Source organism: Molothrus ater, chromosome 15 (genome assembly GCF_012460135.2).
Source record: "Molothrus ater isolate BHLD 08-10-18 breed brown headed cowbird chromosome 15, BPBGC_Mater_1.1, whole genome shotgun sequence".
NCBI lineage: Eukaryota > Metazoa > Chordata > Aves > Passeriformes > Icteridae > Molothrus > Molothrus ater.
The window spans coordinates 2,014,473-2,032,897 of record NC_050492.2 but is presented as its reverse complement, the minus strand read 5'-3'; the positions used below and the strand labels follow the sequence as shown (position 1 = coordinate 2,032,897).

The following is an 18,425-nucleotide window of genomic DNA, read 5'->3' as shown; positions in this document are numbered from 1 at the left end:
TGCAGCCAGCCCTGCTGCAAACCCCCGGATCCAGCTGTCCCAACAGCCAGACAGACCCTGCTGTCCCCCTCCCAGCACTCCGTGTGTGTGTGATGTCCCCGGAGGCAGCAGGGACATTTGTGACCTAACAGGGTGGCTAAAGAGGGACAGCAGGCATCCGTGCCTGAGATACTGGGGTGGAGAAAAGCTCCAGGAGTGGGGGAAGCACACACAGGACATCTCTGGAGTGGGACCAGGGTGTCAGGGGGCTCAGGGGGGTGAAGCTGGGTCAGAGGGACCCCCAAAGCTGCAGTGACACCCCCATCCGCTCTGACCTTGCACAGCTCAGGCTCAAACCCAGCTGGGGACGGAGCCCAGCAGCTGCCTCAGGTGTGGGGGCGAGGAGGGGGTGGAAAATCCCTCATTTGTCAGCGAATTCCCACGGCAGTGCCTGTCTGGACCAACTTCCCGCTGTCTGGTGGAAGCTGCCCCCTGCCCACGCATGCTCCTGTGGGGTGCAGAGCCCAGCATCCCTGTCCTGTCCTTCTGGAGCCACTTCTGTCCCTGCTGAGGGTCATGCCAGGGTGCTGGGGCTGTGTGGATGGGCCCTCCTGTCCCACTCAGAGCTGGATCCTCTGGGTGGGCTCTGTGCCAGCCCCCTCCCCATGCTGTGCCAGCCCCGTGAGCTCTCACACACACCAACCCCTTTATTGTGCCAGGAACCACAGCAGCGGCAAACACTGGGAGAGTGGGGACACAGGAGGCCCAGGACCCCAGTGCCAGGACAAACCCCCCAAACCAGCAGGGGAAGGGGTCCCCAGAGCCAGCTGGGCTGGAGCCAGCCTGCAGAGGTGAGCCTGGTGCTCAGCAGAGGGCCTGGGAGGGCTCCCTGAGATGGGGGGGTCACACTAAGCTTGGAGGGGCTGCAGTGGGTCCAGCCTGAGCTGGACCTCAGGCCAGACAGGGTCAATCCACACCTCGTGCTGCTGCAAAGCCTGGGCAGGACCCTCACAGACCCCCCACTTCTGGGCCTTTGAGGGTCTTACAGAGGCAGAGCTGTATCCTGGTGCCAGCAAAGCTCCTGCCCAGCCTCTCTTGAACACCCATTGCCTGCTCTGTCTCCTGTGGGGACATTTGCATGGGCACAGGGGCCACCAGGGTGCCCATCCTGCCTCTTCCCAGCCCCTGTGGCTGCACAGATCCCACGGGACAGTTCCCACTGCCTGGGTAGGGAGAGGGGTCAACGATGAAGGACTTGGAGAGCAGATGTGAGTACGGGGAAGCAGGGAGAGCCCGAATTCCCAGCTGTGCCCCCTGAGTGCCAAGCCTGGGTGCTGAGGGGGTTGCCTGTGCTCAGGGCTCAGGCCTCGTGGTCGCTGGTGCTCAGGTGCTCCTCGGGCAGGCCGGTCTCGTCGATGTTCTCCAGGGAATCCGCGTGCTGCACGGACAGCTCGGCCAGGCTGACGCTGGGCAGCGTGTTCTGCTCGGGGTACACCCAGGGCTTGTAGCCGGGGTCGTGCCGGCGCTTCCACTCCGGGTACTTCAGCCCAGCCTTGTAGATCTTCTTCATGGCCTGAGGGCACGGCAGGGCTGGGGTTTGGGCTGCTCTGGGCTGTGGGAACAGCTCCCAGCACCCCATTGCAGGGTTTGGGGTGCTGGCAGGGGATTGGGGCCTGGCTGCCCCAGCAACGTGTCCAGTGCATGCTCTGTGTCACCCAGCACCCATCCTGGCAGCTCTGCATCACTGAGGACCCATCCTGTGAGCCCTGCATCGCTCAGCACCCATCCTGCAAGCTCTGGGTCATCCAGCACCCATCCCGAGAGCCTTGGATTATCCAGGACCCATCTTGTGAGCTCTGGATCACTCAGCACCCATCCTGCAAGTTCTGGGTCGTCCAGCACCCATCCTGAGAGCCTTGGATTATCCAGGACCCATCCTGAGAGCTCTGGACCACCCAACACCCGTCCTGCAGGTTCTGGGTCATCCAGGACCCATCCTGAGAGCCTTGGATCACTCAGCACCCATCCTGTAGGTTCTGGGTCATCCAGCATCCATCCTGAGAGCCTTGGATTACCCAGGACCCATCCTGTGAGCTCTGGACCACCCAACACCCGTCCTGCAGGTTCTGGGTCACCCAGGACCTGCTCAGTGAGCTCTGGGTCTCCCAGCACCATTCCATGAGTTCTGGGTCTTCCAGCATCCCTCCTCAGAGCCCTGGGTCACCCAGCACCCACCCTGTGAGCCCTGGGGTCACCCACCCTGCCCTCACCCGGGGTAATTTGGGCAGCTCATCCCTGCTGCCCATGATTCCCATCCCCTTCCTTACCTTTGGTGCCACAAACTGGGACACGCGGTTCACCACCCACTTCGGCAGCGACCCTGCAAGAGCCCAAAGCTCTGTCACCAGAGAAGCAGGGCCAGCCCCAGGGGAGGCACCACGGGCCTGCAGCACCCCCAGGGCTGGCGTGGCACTCCTGCATCCTCAGGCTGTCCCCATTCCTGGGTGCCTGGATGATGGAGAGCCATTTGGATATGCATAGGTAATGTAGCAATGGGAGGGCTCCAGAATGAGTTTGTGGAACTAATTCTACTGTTGGATTTTGAAAAAGAGGTTATTCTATAAAAGTAAATTGTATTACTTTTGAATTAATAGAAGATTGTGACTATTGCAGATGCAGAACACCAGGCGAGAATTACTCTTTTTCTAATTAATACCATGTCTTCCTACATGACCTCTGGGCTTCAGCCTACCTTCTGGAAAGCCTTGAGCCTACCTTCTGGAAAGAATTCTGCAGCATTAAAAGACATGCAATAAACCTGCATAGCAGAGACACACATATGGTGACACGCATATTTCTGTGAACACAGGATCCCAAAGCCTTTAGTCCATGATCCTACAAACCAAAATTTGAGTTCCACTGACTGGACAATGGTTCTTATGGCTGGGAGCATCAGAGATTAGCAGACAGATGGAACCTTTCTAGGCTGGAGAGGGGAGAGGGGAAAACAAAAGTGGCATAATATAAAATCAGAGCCAGGGGGATGAGCTCTGGGTGAGGGGCACTCACCTCGAGGGTCCACCTGGGTGAGGTAATAGAGGATGCAGGCACCGTCCCCGTTGGCCTTGATCAGGTACCCGGTCTGCAGGGACACGGCCCTCACGAAATCCTTGCGGGGTGGGTATTTCTGTGGGGAGATTCCGGGTACCTCAGAGCCTGCCCAGCCCCGCCTGTGCCCGCAGACAGCCCTGCCAGGCCTGGGGCAGCCGGGGCTCACCGGGTGCTTGACGCTGTAGTTGATGATCATGTAGTCGTTGCCCAGGGGCAGCCAGGAGCGCAGCGTGACGAAATCCCGGTTCTTCAGGGGGCTGGGGCACTTCCCTGCGGGCAGATCCCGTTAGCCCCGGCCCCGTGGCCCCACACACACTCAGGGGGCTGGGGAGGGGGCCGGGGCTCTCAGGGGTGCTCACAGGAGTAGTATCCCACATCAGCATTGACGGTGAGGCGGCCAATGTCGTAGGTCTCAATCATGTTGGAGTCCCACTTGCTGCGGTAGCGGGTGTCGTGCAGCACGTCATAGAGCGTCTCTGCAGGGACATCCTTGCAGGAGATGCGGGTCTGTGGGGAGAGGGGCAGCACCAGCCTGGGCTGGGCCCACTCCGGGCTGTCCCCTGTCCCTGTGCCACCATGGAGGATGGCACGAGGGCTTCAGGCTGTCCCCTGTCCCTGTGCCACCATGGAGGATGGCACCAGCGCTTTGGGCTGCCCTGTGTCCCTGTGCCATGGAGGATGGCACCAGGGGTTTGAGCTGCCCTGTGTCCCTGTGCCATGGAGGATGGCACCAGGGGTTTGAGCTGCCCTGTGTCCCTGTGCCGTGGAGGAGCCAGCACTTCGGGCTGTCCTCTTTCCCCGTGCCATGGAGGATGGCACCACAATTTCAGGCTGTCCCATGTCCCTGTGCCATTGAGGATGGCACCAGCACTTTAGGCTGTCCCGTGTCCCTGTGCCATGGAGGATGGCACCAGGACTTTGGGCTGTCCCTGTGCCATAGAGTCTGGCACCAGCACTTCAGGCTGTCCCATTTCCCTGTGCCATGGAGGATGGCACCAGGGGTTTGGGCTTTCCCCTGTCCCTGTGCCATGAGGATAGCACCAGGACTTTGGGCTGTGTCACATCCCTGTGCCATGGAGGATGGCACCAGCACTTCAGGCTGTCCTGTGTCCCTGTGCCATGGAGGATGGCATGAGGGGTTTGGGCTGTCCCCTGTCCCTGAGCCATGGAGGATACAGGACAGTCCCTGCTGCAGGACAGCCCTGGAGCCACTGTGGGGCTGGAATGACCCCCACACCAGTGATCCCGCTGGTCCAGGCTTTGGTGCCTGCCCCCTACCCCATTTGGCAGGGCAAACAAGGGGCTGCCCGTGTGCTTCATGATAGTTTTGGGAGTGGGGTCCGATCCCGGGGGATGTCAGACCCATTCCAGGGGGCTTTTGGGGCCGCCCTCGGGGGGGTTTCGGGCCCGCTCCCGGGGGGGTTTCGGAACCGCTCCCGGGGGGTTTCGGGCCCGCTCCCGGCGCTGTCGGGCCCGGCTGTAACCGGAGCTCCGGAGCTGCCCGGCCGCGCCAGCCGTGCATTATTGATGAAGGCGACCGCCCTGCTCCTCCGAGCGCCGGCAGGAGGGAGATGTCATCTGCTCCTCGTTAGAGCCCTTGCATCTTTGATGAGGCGCCGTGTAAGCGGAGATGGCCCTGTGAGCGTGGCAGGTGCCATCAATCTCGGGCAAGCTTTCCCTGGTGGCCGGGGCTGGGTGGACTCGTGCCCAGGCCGGGCTCGGAGATGCGCTGCAGTGCCCAGGGCACGGGGAGGGTGGCAGCACCCAGCCCCCGCCTCCTGCTCTCCCTCCCAGGCTGCAGCGGGGTCTGGAGGTGCTGCTGCTGCAAGGAAATGGATTTTTCCAGCTGCAGGTGGAGCTCATGGGCCTCCAGGAGACTCCGGTTGTCACGGAGGGAGCGTCGCAGCCTTGCAGCCCCAAATGCCCCACTAAAGCCTGTCCACCACCCCCTGCAGGCTCGGATGAGCGGCCCTGCCAGGCACAGCAGCAGGGATGGGGAAAGCACAGAGCCCATCCACAGGGAATTCGGGTGGGAAAAATCCATAGCTCCAGCTGTTCAGGGAATCTGAGGTAATTAACTCCCTCAGTTAATGGACAGAATGAGGCTCTCCTGACCCCAAGAGAGCTCTGCAGCTCAGGCTGCATCCCACGTTTTGGGAAGGGCTCTGGGCAGTGCCAACCCCTGCACCGTGCCCAGGCCCTCTCCAGGGCAGGGACACCCCCATGATTGCCCTGAACCAGGCAGGTGATGCTCCCTGACTGCCCAGGACCTGCCTGTTCCGGGGTCCCCTCCCTGCGGGGCTCAGTGGTGGCAGGGAGGACAGAGCTGCAGCCCCTCTGCCAGGCTGGGGGCTCCAGGGGCTCCTGCCAGCCTGTCCTGGTCACTGTGAGCAGCATCCACGTCTCCAGTCCAGATCCCACCACGGGAAGCCCTGGCCAAGGCTGGACCTGCCCACAGAGCCAGAGCTCTCCCTGCAGAGGCTGCTCAGGCAGGATTTACCCTTGGCAGGTCCTTGCTGCTGCCACCACTGCCCTCCTCCTTCAGGACATGGCTCCCAGGAGCACGTTCTCCATGTCCTTCCCGGGGATGGAGGTGGCACAGCAGCCCACAGTGCCACCCTGGAGCTTCCTTTTGGGGCAGGAATGTGATTTTTGCCTCTTCCCACGTGTCAGGGACCTGCTGCAGTCACCAGGACTTTTCAAAGAGGTCCTGGCCTGACCCCTCAGCACTCCTTAATCCTGTGCATGCCCAGCTGGTTTAAATGCTCCCTGACCCAGCTGCAGAAGCTCTTCCCGGCTCACAGCAGCAGGGAAATGTGAATTGGAGCTGCAGCCCTGCCGAGAGTGCTGCTCCTGCTCCTCCCCCTGGCCCTGAGGGGTCTCTGTCCATGGCAGCCGTGTGTGCCCAGCTCCTCCTCGTGCCCCAGCTGCAGGACAGGCACTGCTGGCTGTCCTGTGCTCAGGAGCCTCTTCCAGGGCATTGTTCCCTCCTCCTCACCTCCCCGAGGCTGTGGTGACACTGCTGGGTGAGCTCTAACCTTAACCCTAATGCTCTCCAGCAGCTGGGCTGCCCTGCAGGTCAGATGTTCTTCCTCTCCTCTCCTCTCCTCTCCTCTCCTCTCCTCTCCTCTCCTCTCCTCTCCTCTCCTCTCCTCTCCTCTCCTCTCCTCTCCTCTCCTCTCCTCTCCTCTCCTCTCCTCTCCTCTCCTCTCCTCTCCTCTCCTCTCCTCTCCTCTCCTCTCCTCTCCTCTCCTCTCCTCTCCTCTCCTCTCCTCTCCTCTCCTCTCCTCTCCTCTCCTCTCCTCTCCTCTCCTCTCCTCTCCTCTCCTCTCCTCTCCTCTCCTCTCCTCTCCTCTCCTCTCCTCTCCTCTCCTCTCCTCTCCTCTCCTCTCCTCTCCTCTCCTCTCCTCTCCTCCCATCCCTGCCCAGGGGTTGGGATTCTTGGTGCCCGAAAAGCCAAAGCCTGGGATGCCCACCCTGGGCTCACCCTGTGCCCCCTGCAGCCACTCCTGGTGTGCCCAGGGCCGCCTGGCAGTGCCACTGGGGCGGTGCAGACCAACCAAAAGGTACCCGAGGGATGGCCGAGCTTCCTGTCCCTCTGCAGCACTCCAGCAAGTGACAAACCTCCCAGAGCAGCACCCCAGCTGCAGCCCCTGGCAAGTGACAAACCTCCCAGAGCAGCACCTGGGCTTGCCACAGGATCCCAGCCCCTGGGGATGGGAGGGGACGGCAGAGCCGGGGAAGGGACACCGGGGACACGTCCCATGAGCCTGGGGGGGGCTCTAGCAGGGCCATCTCCACAATGTGACTGATCCCAGGGCCTCCCTGCCGGTGTGGGGAGCAGGGACAGCCCCATACGAGCAGCAGGATGCTGTGGGGAGAGGGGACAGCCCCAGGTGAGCAGCAGGATGCTGTGGGGAGCAGGGACAGCCCCATGGGAGCAGCAGGATGCTGTGGGGAGAGGGGACAGCCCCATGGGAGCAGCAGGATGCTGTGGGGAGAGGGGACAGCCCCACGGGAGCAGCAGGATGCTGTGGGGAGAGGGGACAGCCCCACGGGAGCAGCAGGATGCTGTGGGGAGAGGGGACAGCCCCATGGGAGCAGCAGGATGCTGTGGGGAGCAGGGACAGCCCCCATGTAAGCAGCAGCTGGGGGATCCCGGCGGGTGCAGCCCCGGGCCGGCAGCAGGAGCCCGAGGAGCAGCTGGGAAGCAGCTTCGGGGGTCTAACCCTGCCCAGCCCTGTAATTCGGGGCAGAAACACCCCCAGGCAGGCCGGACTGGCACAGGGCAGCGCCCAGGGACCCTCGGAGCCGCCGGCACACGGCTGGGGCAGGGAAGCTCCGCTTACCTTGATTTTCTGCACGGTGCAGCTCTCCTCCTGGCCCTGACTCCACACGGTCACGCCAGCCTTGTTGTAGCGGCAGTGCCAGCCCTCCAGGCTCTCGCACTGATCCCTGAAGGAGCTGAAGTCGGAGTCATCGGGGATATAAACCATCTCCCCTCCTCTGGACATGGGGCTGAGCTGCTGCCCCCCGGGCGGGCGCGGCACCGCCTCTGGGCAGCCTCTGCCTCCCCTCCCGGACACCCAGCCCTGCCCTTGGGCTCTGCGCTCGCTGGGTGCCCGGGCAGCTCACATGGTCCTGCCAGCCCCAGCCCGTGCCCCTGCAGCGGGCCGGGCACCCCGGGCAGGCCGGGCAGAGCGCTGCGGGCAGCCCGCGGGGCTGGGAGGCTCCTTGGGGCTCGGAGGAGGCTCCGTGGGGCTCGGAGGAGGCTCCTTGGCTGCGGTCGCTCTCGCAGCTGCCGGCAGCTCGGATGTCCTCCCGGGCCGCCTCAGCAGCATCACATTTCTCTGCGCTCCTCTATTATTCAGCAGGTAGCAGCGCGCAGGTGGCTCGGCTTTCAGGGCACGGCTGCCCCCGGCTCCCCGAGCCCCCCGGGCTGCCACCCCTGCTGTCCCCTCGCTGCTTCCTCGGCAATCTGAGTGCCTGACTTTGCAGCAGCGGCTGCCCGGAGGCATCAGCTGGATGTGGGCCAGGCAGGGGGCACGGCCCAGCGCACAGGACTCCGGGCTCAGGATGGGTTATCAGCTTTTCCCTGGGGCTTGGGGGAAGGATTGGGGAGGGGAGGGGGCCCTCGCTGGGCTCCCAGCGTGCTGCACCCCCGGAGGTGTCCAGCCCCCTCCCACCAGCAGCACAGGAAAGGTCACCCAGGGCTCGGCCCAGCCTGCAAGGATGGACGTGCCCACCTCGGTGCCACAGCTGTGCCACCTCCCCAGGGTGAAATATCGATTCTACTGCCCAGCCTGGGGCTGCAGTGAATGTCCCTTGTCCCTGGGTACCAGTCATGCCCTGCTGAGAGGGACTGGCTCTGCCCCCAGGGCACCTGCAGGGTGCTGGTAGAGCCCAGCCCAGCTCTCCCCCAGCTCTGGCCCTGCCAGCAGCATCTGCTGCTCCTTTCCCAGCCCCTCCATCTCTCCCTGGACTGGGAGCCACCCTGAGCACAGAGCTTGGGCTTTCCTGGTGCTGCACAGAGCACCCAGGCTGGGGCCACATCCTCCTCATGCTGTCCATTTGTCCATCCTCCTGTCCAGAGCCTTCTCCAGGACCTTTCACTGGGATCCTGCTCAGCCCCCAGGCCCCAGCCTGCCTGACACCTGGGGTTATCTTGCCCATCCTGTTGATGTTCACAAGGTTTCTCTTGACTGGAATTTTGGGGTTCTTGAAGCCCACCTGGAATGAAGCTGCACCACTCTCACAGCCCTTCCCCCTGGATCAGCCTCACCTGCAAGGCCAGGCTGCAACTCCCTCCTCACCCAGCCCTGGGATGAGATTTGGGGACAGCCCCAGTGCTGACCCTGGGACAGCATCCCCGGGACACTGAGAAATGGGGACAAACTCCAGGGAAGGAGAGCAGGGAGGAACCTGGGGAGCTGCAGCTGCTCCCAGAGGGCAGAGGCTGCCCCAGGCTGCCCCAGGCTGCCCCAGGCTGCCCCAGGCTGCCCTGCTGCTCCCCGGGCACCCAGGCTGCCCCTGGGGCTGTGCCAGGGCAGGGCTGGCAGTGCCACCCAGGGCAGGGCTGGCAGTGCCACGCTCCATTGAGGAGCTGCTGCAGTGGAGGGGAGGGGCAGATCCCGGCCTGGAAAGACCTTGGGCTGGCCTTGGGGCCGTGGAGCAGCTCTGGCCACACAGATTTATGGCCCAGAGCTGTCCAGCCCCTTGCTGCAGTGTGCTGTGAGTGACTGTCCCCAGGTACAGCCTGGAGGGGCCTCCTGTGGGTGGGAGCCCAGCTGGGGGCTCTGGAGCTGCCAAGGTGTCCATGGGGTGAGAGGAGGGCACTGCAGTCCTGGGATGGAGGATCCCCCAGTGGAGGAGCAGCACAGCACCACTGAGGTGGAACCAGCCCTGCTCTGCACCTCAGAGGTGTCAGCATTTCTCTCCCTGGCTCTTCCAGCTGGAAACTTGAATGGAAAGTTCTTTCTTCCCTTCTGCAGCAGCCCCTGGGGCAGTGCTCAAGCTGGAAAGCTGCACAGGTCACCCAGGAGCTGCTGCTCACCACCACATCCCCCTGCAAGCCTCCAGCTGGGCTGAGCTGGGCTCCCATGGCCCACCTGGAACACTCAGGGCTCCAACCAGCCCCTTCACCACCGTCTTTGGTTCTTCTGCAGCCAAGGTTTGGGTCTGGGGGTGCTCTGGGAGCTGCCCAAGGGAGGAGGAAGGTCAGTGCCGCAAATGTGGAGCCTCATGTTGGTGCTGTCTCTGTCACATCTGGTTTAACTTCTCCTCATGGAGCTGCTGGGTGAGTCCAGAGAGGCCACGGGGCTGCTCCAGGGCTGGGACCCCTCTGGAGCCAGGCTGGGAGAGCTGAGGGTGCTCCCCTGGAGAGGAGAAGGCTCCAGGGAGAGCTCAGAGCTCTTCCAGGGCCTAAAGGGGCTCCAGGAGAGCTGGAGAGGGACTGGGGACAAGGGATGGAGGGACAGGACACAGGGAATGGCTCCCACTGCCAGAGGGCAGGGATGGATGGGATATTGGGAATTGGGAATTGTTCCCTGTGAGGGTGGGCAGGCCCTGGCACAGGGTGCCCAGAGCAGCTGGGGCTGCCCCTGGATCCCTGGCAGTGCCCAAGGCCAGGCTGGACACTGGGGCTGGGACAGTGGGAGCTGTCCCTGCCATGGCAGGGGATGGGATGAGAGGAGCTTTAGGATCCCTCCCAATCCAAACCATGCAGGGATTGTGAAGATTCTTTCATCTCAGAGGCAATTTTGTGATGTGCCCTTGAGGTCCAACAGTCCCATCAGTCCCATGTGGGCTGGAGCTCCACTCCCTGGGCTGAGCAGAGCTGCTGGGAGCAGCAGGGTCCTGCTCTGGGCCACGCTGTCCCTGGGAGGGGAGGACACAGGGGCTGTCACACCAGCAGCTCCAGGGGTCCCTCTGTGCCCTGAGCGGAGCCTGCTGGGGTCAGGGCATGTGGGCCCTGCTTGGGGCACATGAGGAGCACCCAGCTCTGTCCTGTCCGTGCCTCACTGCTCCCTCCCTCCTCCTGCTCCCCTTTTCACTCTCCAGGTCCATTTAAACCCTCCAAGCGTCTTTACAGACCCCAGAGCTGGGATGTGGGGTTTCCATGCTGGGAGTGGGGTTGCAGGGTGTTGCATGTGGGTGTTCACAGCTCCATTAATGACTTGGATGCCTCAGCAGGATGAGCTCCCAGCCTCTCCAGAGCTGGAGAAGAACATCCAATCCCCTCTGCAGCAGCTGCTCCTGCTCCTCTGAGAATCACCTTTGAAAGCCTTTGCAAATTGGAATGAAAATGTTTTTCCTGCAGAAAACGGTTCTGCTTTGGCTTTATGTGAAGCACAGCCCTGACTCCTCTCAGATCCTTGTTCCTGCAGGGTTTATCCCCCAGGGAATGAACAAGAGAGCCAGGAGGAAAAGCAGAAGATGGGTTGAGAGTTTCTTGTCCCAGAGAAACCCAGCTGGAGCAGCCAGGAAGGGTCAGAGCTGCACCAGGAGATGGGGCTGGGAGGTGAGGATGGTCCCAGGAAGGTGCTGAATACCTGAGAGACATCAGGGTCCTTGAGGGACACAGACAGAGGCAGGGAAAGGGAGATCCTGACCCTGGAGTGGTGCAAGGCAGCAAACACTGGGGCTGCAGGGGGAGATCCCAAAGGGCCAGGCCTGCCGCTGAGAGTGGTCTCAGAGCCCCAGGGCTGCAGAACCCCCACACAGGGGCTCTGGAGAGATCCCAAAGCCTGGGGGCTGCAGAACACCCAGGGGTCCCTGGGAGACTCCAGGCCCCATTTCCAGCAGAGCCTTGGGGCTGCAGTGAGCCCAGGGACACAGGTGGGACCCCAAAGTTACAAGGACAAGATCCTAGAGAGACTCCAGAGCCCCAGTGGGACCCCAGAGCCCTGGCGAGCCCCAGATCTGCAGGGACCCTGGGTGTGGAGAGACCCCAGAGCCTCAGGGCTTCAGGGACCCCCGAGTGCCTTGGGGAGACTCCAGGGACTCCAGGGACCCCCAGATTCCTGAAGAGATCCCCAGACATCCGGATACACCCCAGAGCTGTGGGCTGCAGGGACCCCTGAGTTCCTGGAGAGACCCCAGAGCCCCTGTGAGACCCTAAAACCCCAAGGTTACAGGACCCACCAGGTCCTGGGGAGACCCCAAAACCCAAAATCACAGGACCCACTAGGTCCTGGGAAGACCCTAAACCCCAAGGTTATAGGATCCAGTAGGTCCTGCGGAGACCCCAAAACCCCAAAATTACAGGATGCACTAGGTCCTGAGGAGACCCCAAACCCCAAAGTCACAGGGCCCACCAGGTCGTGGGGACACCCCAAACCCCAAGGTCATTGGAGCCACCAGGTCCTGGGGAGACCCCAGAGAGCCCCCCCAGCCCTGGGACTGCAGCGCTCCCCACCCGGGTTAACCCCCATAAACCATCGGGCAGGGCCACACGGCCACACGGTGCCACCCCCGGGCAGTGCCCCGTGCCCGGGCACCGGCCCCTGCAGTCTCCCGCTCGCCCACCGGGTGTCACGCGTGCTCCACGCACGGAGCGACACGGCCAGCGCCGGGAGCGGCCAGGAAAGGGACCCCGAGGAGCAGCGCGACACCGGCAGCGTCCCCCTGTCCCAGTGTGATGTCAGCCCTCGGCTGAGAGGGGACTCTGTCCGGAAATGTCACCCTTAAACTGAGGATGGGGTGGAAATTGCTCGGAAATTTTCCTCCTCCTCCTCCTCCTCCTCCTCCTCCTTACGCTGCCATTGCATCCCTGCTGCTCCTGGCAGCTCCCAGCAGCCCAACCCCTCAACCTTGGGCATCCCGAGCTCCCCCAGAGCGGGGACAGAGCGGGGACAGAGCGGGGACAGAGAGGGGACAGAGCAGGGATAGAGCAGGGACAGAGCGGGGACAGAGCGGGGACAGAGCGGGGACAGAGCGGGGACAGAGAGGGGACAGCGGGGACAGAGAGGGGACAGAGCGGGGACAGAGCAGGGACAGAGCGGGGACAGAGCGGGGACAGAGCAGGGATTGAGCAGGGACAGAGCGGGGACAGAGCGGGGACAGAGAGGGAACAGCGGGGATAGAGCGGGGACAGAGCTGGGACAGAACAGGGACAGAGCAGGGATAGAGCGGGGACAGAGAGGGAACAGTGGGGACAGAGAGGGGACAGAGCTGGGACAGAGCAGGGACAGAGCAGGGACAGAGCTGGGACAGCGGGGACAGAGTGGGGACAGCACGGACATCCTGTGCCCAGGACCCCCAGCTCTAACACGGAGCTTTTGTGGGCACTCAGGGAGTTTCTGGGCTCAGGCAAAGTCTCTGTGTGAGTGGGGACACCCCCAGAGTCCCTGGAGCCGGGACCCTGCCCAGCCCGGGGTGCCCAGCCCGGGGTGCCCAGCCCTGGCAGGTCCCAGCGGGCAGAGCCGGGTGGCACCGCTGGCACAGCACGGGGTGTGGCAGGAGCCTGCCAGGCACATTCCCGGGGCTGGCACTGCCCACACGGGCAGGGAAGGGTGGGTGGGGCTCTGCTGCTCATCCATGGGATGAGGTTTGGCCTCAGCTGTGCCCTCAGTGCATGGGGGGCTCCTGGGGGTCCCACAGCAGCTCTGCCCCACTGCAGGAGCCTCTGAAGGATGGTGGGACTCCATCCATTGGAGGACTGGGGTGAGGTGGCCTTCAAGGTCCCCTCCAACCCCAGCCATGCTGTGATCCATCCCCTGAGTCTCTCTGCCATCCTTCATGTCCTCCAACAGCTGCCACCTCCCCCTGTCCCTGTCCTGTGACCCTGTGTCCCTCCTTTCCTGTCCCTCCCATCCCCCCTCTCCTTGTTTCAGCCGAATCCTCCTCCTCAGGGCAGCTCAGGGGACAGCCAGGCTCATTTCCCCCCTTTTCTTTGCCCTGGAACATCCCTCCCTGCCCACCCTGGGCTCCCCAAACTCCCTCCCCGCTCCCCACAGTTGTTATTCCCATGCTGGCAGGCAGGGATTTGGCACCCACAGCCCCACGGCTGCCAGGCCAAGCCTTATTTGCACAGAGCCCAGCCAGGCCTCAGGATGATTTAAAAGGACTGTGAAAAATGTAGTTATTTTTTCCCCTTTCAGCTGCAAGTCAATACTCAGGGAAGGATGTTTAATTATCTTTGTCACCCTCCTAAATCTCTTTATGAGAAGGTTTGGCTGCAAATCTCCACATCATTTCAAAGTTATTGGCTGGCGCGGCGCGCAGCCACACAGTAAATTAGCCGGGCGCAGCAGGCGTGGCTGCTCCCACCACTGCCAGGCTGCCCGTGCCTGCTGCCCTCCTCCCGGGGCTGGGTGGCAGCAGGGAAGGCCCTGCCAGCTCAGGACTCAGGCTGGTGTCCCCTCAGGTGTGGGCACAGCAAGCAGCTGGTACCCGCCCCATCCCTGGGGATGTGGCATCTCCCGTGGGGTGCAGGATCCAGGGGACATGGCACAGCCCTGAGGGCTTCATTCTGGGAGGGATAACCCAGGATAACCCATTCATTCTGCACAGAATCCCCTGCCAGCTCAGGACTCAGGCTGGTGTCCCCTCAGGTGTGGGCACAGCCGGTTTCTGTGCCTTGGTACCCGCCCCATCCCTGGGGATGTGGCATCTCCTGCAAGGAGCAGGATCCAGGGGACATGGCACAGCCCAGAGTGACACCCTGCACCCTGAGCTCTTCATTCTGGGTGGGATAACCCCAGCACTCCCTTCCCGACACTCCTCCCAGCCTGGGAATGCCTCCCCAGAGCTGGCTGTGCTCACCCGGGGCAGGATCACTCTGAGCTGGTGGATGGAGCAGGATGAAGCTGAGGCACCCTAAAGATGCTCTGGGTGGGTTGAGCCCCAGCGCTGGGTGCTGCTGCCATCCCCAGGGCAGGAGCCAGCCAGGGGCAGGGCTGGTGGCCACAGGCCAGTGAACATGCAGGATGGAAAACGGGCGGGATCTCCCCTCCCATCAGCATCCCTGGAGGCAGCACCCAGCACCCACCGTACCCAAACCCCCCGTTCTCATGCAAATCAGCCGAGCCGGGGCTGGGCTGGAGGCCCGAGATACGCCAGAACAAAATCCCAGCCTGCCGATAATGCCTTTTATTGGACTAGGTGACACGCAGGCTTTAGGGGATAGCGGGAGAATCCTCTCGGCTCATCCGCAGACAGGATTTCCACAGCGCTTGTCAGCCCCTGAGGAGTGATGGGCTCGGAGCGGGGCTCAGCGCGGCCCTGCCCCTCCTGCTGCTTACCGAGATTACCCCGCCTCGGAATAAGCTCCGCATCAGACAGCGCCTAATCAGAAAATTAGCAGCGAAAGAAACTTTGTGGCAGGAATTTATCTCTGCCGCTGCTCCCGCTGCTCCCACACCCAGCCCTCAGGGTGAAACTTGCTCGGATTGCAGCGCTGAAACCTGACAAAACCTCATCCCATCCCACCCCTGCCATGGCAGGGACACCTCCCACTGTCCCAGGTGCTCCAGCCTGGCCTTGGGCACTGCCAGGGATCCAGGGAACAATTCCCAATTCCCAATATCCCATCCATCCCTGCCCTCTGGCACTGGGAGCCATTCCCTGGGTCCTGTCCCTCCATCCCTTGTCAATTGTCTCTCTCCAGGTTTCCTGGGGCTCCTTCAGGCCCTGCGAGGCCACCCTGAGGTGCCCCCAAAGCTTCTCCTGTGCAGGTGAACAATGGCAGCTGTGCCAGCCTTTCCTCCCAGCAGAGCTGCTCCATCCCTCTGCTCATCCTGGAGCCTCCTCTGGCCTGGCTCCAGCAGCTCCAGCTCCTGCCTGTGCTGGGCCAGGGCTGGGGCAGCTCTGCAGGTGGGAAATCGCCTGAGCACAGGGGCAGAATCCCCCCTGCCCTGCTGTGGGCTCAGCCCAGGGCTGGGGGTTCTGGACTCAGGCAGGTCCAGCTCCCACCCCCAGCACCCCCAGATCCTCCTCCCAGCCTGGACTGACCCCGGAGGTTGTCCCCACCCAGGGGCAGGACCAGCACTTGGTGTTGTTAAACCTCCCCGGGCTTGTCCAGGTCCCCGTGGCCACTCCCGAGCACCTCGAGACCCCTCTCACCCCCCCCCCCCCCGAGGGATGTGGCCCGTGCGACGCCCCCGGTGCCACTCACGGGACAGGCGGTGTCGCTCCCGCCTGCTGTGACATCAGTCCCCGCGCCGCGGGGGCACCTCGGGAGCAGCGCTGGGCACCCAGCGCCGCCTGTCCTGTGCCAGGGGGCAGGGCCAGGGGCCGCCATGGAGGCAGGGAGCTCTCAGGGTGACCAAAATGCGCTGTTTGTGGTGCTGGAGCCCCAGCACAGGGAGAGTTCCAGGGCGCGGAGCTAGAAAATGGCATTTACAGCCCCCTCCCCGGCACAGCCAGCCCCTGTGCAGGCTCCATCAGTGCCGCGTGTGTGTCCAGCGAGGGGACAGCAGAGGGACACCCCTGCCCCCTACCCCAACCCTACAGCCCCTCTGTGGCACCCCAAACACAGCCAGAGGGGTAGGACAGGGACCCCACTGTCCCTACAGCCCCTCTGTGGCACCCCATGCAGTCACATCCCAGCTGGGGGCTCTCGGGGGGATGCCCAGCCCCGTGTGGCACAGAGGGTTGGTGGCACTGAGGGGGGCGCACGGGGGCTGTGCTGTGCCCCCCGCCCGGGGCTGGGCGGTGCCAGCGGCCCCGCGTGGGCACCGCCCCAGCCCCCAGCCCCATTTGGGAACGGCGGCTCCAGCCGTAGCAACAGTTACCACGATTTCCTTTTCCCATTCCCTTTCCCCCACGCCATCATCCTCCCCGAGGCAGCCCTGGCGCTGCCGGGGATGTGTTTACAGGCAATTAAAGCTCATTAATGGCACGCAGAAGCAGCAGAAGCCCCGCGGCAACGTGGGAGGGGTGAGTCCCGCAGGGGACAGAGCAGCCCCGGCCGGGGGGCGAGCGGGATCTGCACGGCCTGGCTGAGGCTGGCCTGGGGCGGTGGGTGGGCGCTGTGATGGTGTCACCTGCCCAGCAGCCCTGTGGGGACATTAACCCGGGCACCGAGTGCTGCCAGCGCCAAACTGAGGGGCAGAGGGGTGAAACCCGCAGTTACCTCGGTACCAGCCCCATATTCCCCGCTCCAGCCCCGCGCTGTGCCCTGGGGATGGATTCACCCCCGTCCCGGCAGGAGGGAGAGGAGAGAGGAGCAGGATCCTGCTCGAGGCTCTCTCCGCACGTGTGTGAGCAGAGCTGGCACCGGCAGGGCCCGAGCCGCTGCTCCCGGGCTCGGGAAAACATCGGGGAAACATCGGGGAAACAATAGCGTTCGTTAGCAGGAGCAGAAAAACCTTCTGAGGGCTGGAAGGAGGCTTTGATTGGGAACAGATGCGGGAGAGAAGGTAACGGGATGGACCGGGCACAGGGCCAGGCCCCGGGGAGGGGAGGGGAGGGAAGGGGAGGGAAGGGAAGGGAAGGGAAGGGAAGGGAAGGGAAGGGAAGGGAAGGGAAGGGAAGGGAAGGAAGGTTCCTTTCACGCTGTCCTGCCTGCCCCAGGGCTGCCCAGAGCAGGTGAAGGAGGAGCAGCACCTGGGATGCTCCTGGCTGCTGCATCCAGCCCCGGGGATCCTGCAGCATTCCCGGAGGGATGAGCAGACCCCGGCGGGGTGGGTTCATGCCAAGGGTGCTCTGCTGCACCGGGAGGAGCTGCGAGGCCCAGGATTTATCCTGCCAGGAGGGATGTGGGACTGCGTGTGAGGCTGAGCCCTGTGCCCCACACGCTGCTGCAGGACCAGCAAAAAAAATGCCGGGAAAATCCTGGTGTGGCTTCCAGCTCATCTTCCTCCTCTTCCTCCTCCAGCGCTGGGCCCAGCAGGACAACTCACAGCTCTGCCAGGTTGAGGCCAAGGGCACAGCTCAAAACAGAGACCAAACATGCTGCTGCTGAAATCCCGTGCCCTGCTGCCCACGGAGAGCCTGGTGTGCATGGATCTGGGCCCTGGGGTGCCAGCAGAGGTGCCTGGGGCACGGTGCTGTCAGCAGGAGATGGAGAGAGGCTCAGCAGGGCCCGAGCCTGTGCCAGCTCTCCTTCCTTCCGTCCCTCCGGCTCTCTTTCCCTGCAGGGCCGTGACAGAGGCTTGTGGGGGGAGCAGGAGGTGCAGGAGGGGTGTGGAGGTGCCCACATTCCTGATCCCTGGTTCTCTTTCCCTGCTGGATCTGGGCTCAGGAACGTCCCGAGGGAAGAGAGCACCATCCTGTGCTTTGGAAGCCCCCAAATTCCCCCAGCAAGGCCTGCAGAGGGTCCTCACCCCCTCTGAGGCTGCACAAGCCTCCTCCCCTCCAAGCACCAGCTCCCAGGGCTGGGAGGCAGCCGTGCCCTCATTCCTGGGCAGGGATGCAGCAGGGCGGGAAGGGATGCAGAGCCCCCCAGCCAGGCTGCAGACACCCACCCTAGCCCAGGTGACCCCTCCCTGCTCTGCCCCGGGGGACACAGGGCTGCCAGGAGCCACCTGGGGTGACAGGATCAATACTCACGTGAGCCAGAGAATCCCAGCACCGCCGGGAGAGCAAAGGGCTCCATCCACCTCTCCCCTGGCTCGGTGGCAGCAGCACCGGCGCCTCTGGAGCCGCTTGGCCCCGTTTAACCCTTGCCTGGCAGGGCTGGCTGCCAGCGGGCCGTGTCCCCCCGCCCTCGGCAGGCAATCGGCAGGCGCGCGCTGCGGAGCGGCGCTTTTCTTCTCTAATCTCCTTATTTCATTTTAGCATTTACAATACAGCCAGCCGGTAATCCTGACATCAAACACGCCACGCGCGCCTCCGAGCCGCGCCGACGTCAGGCAGCGCTGGCAGCAGCTGCCACCCCGAGGGCCCCGATA

General features: G+C 63.4%; 1 protein-coding gene across 1 annotated transcript; it reads right to left on the bottom strand.

Annotated features, from left to right (window-relative positions):
• Positions 1-668: 668 nt before the first annotated feature.
• Positions 669-9,075, bottom strand: LOC118692190 (START domain-containing protein 10-like). The gene is made up of 6 exons (XM_036391860.2): positions 7,440-9,075; positions 3,450-3,597; positions 3,257-3,360; positions 3,049-3,166; positions 2,307-2,359; positions 669-1,552 (listed from the first exon to the last, which is right to left on the bottom strand). The coding sequence occupies exons 1-6, from the start codon at positions 7,602-7,604 to the stop codon at positions 1,340-1,342; spliced, it is 801 nt and encodes a 266-aa protein (XP_036247753.1). The 5' UTR covers positions 7,605-9,075; the 3' UTR covers positions 669-1,339.
• Between the last annotated feature and the right edge of the window lie 9,350 nt (positions 9,076-18,425).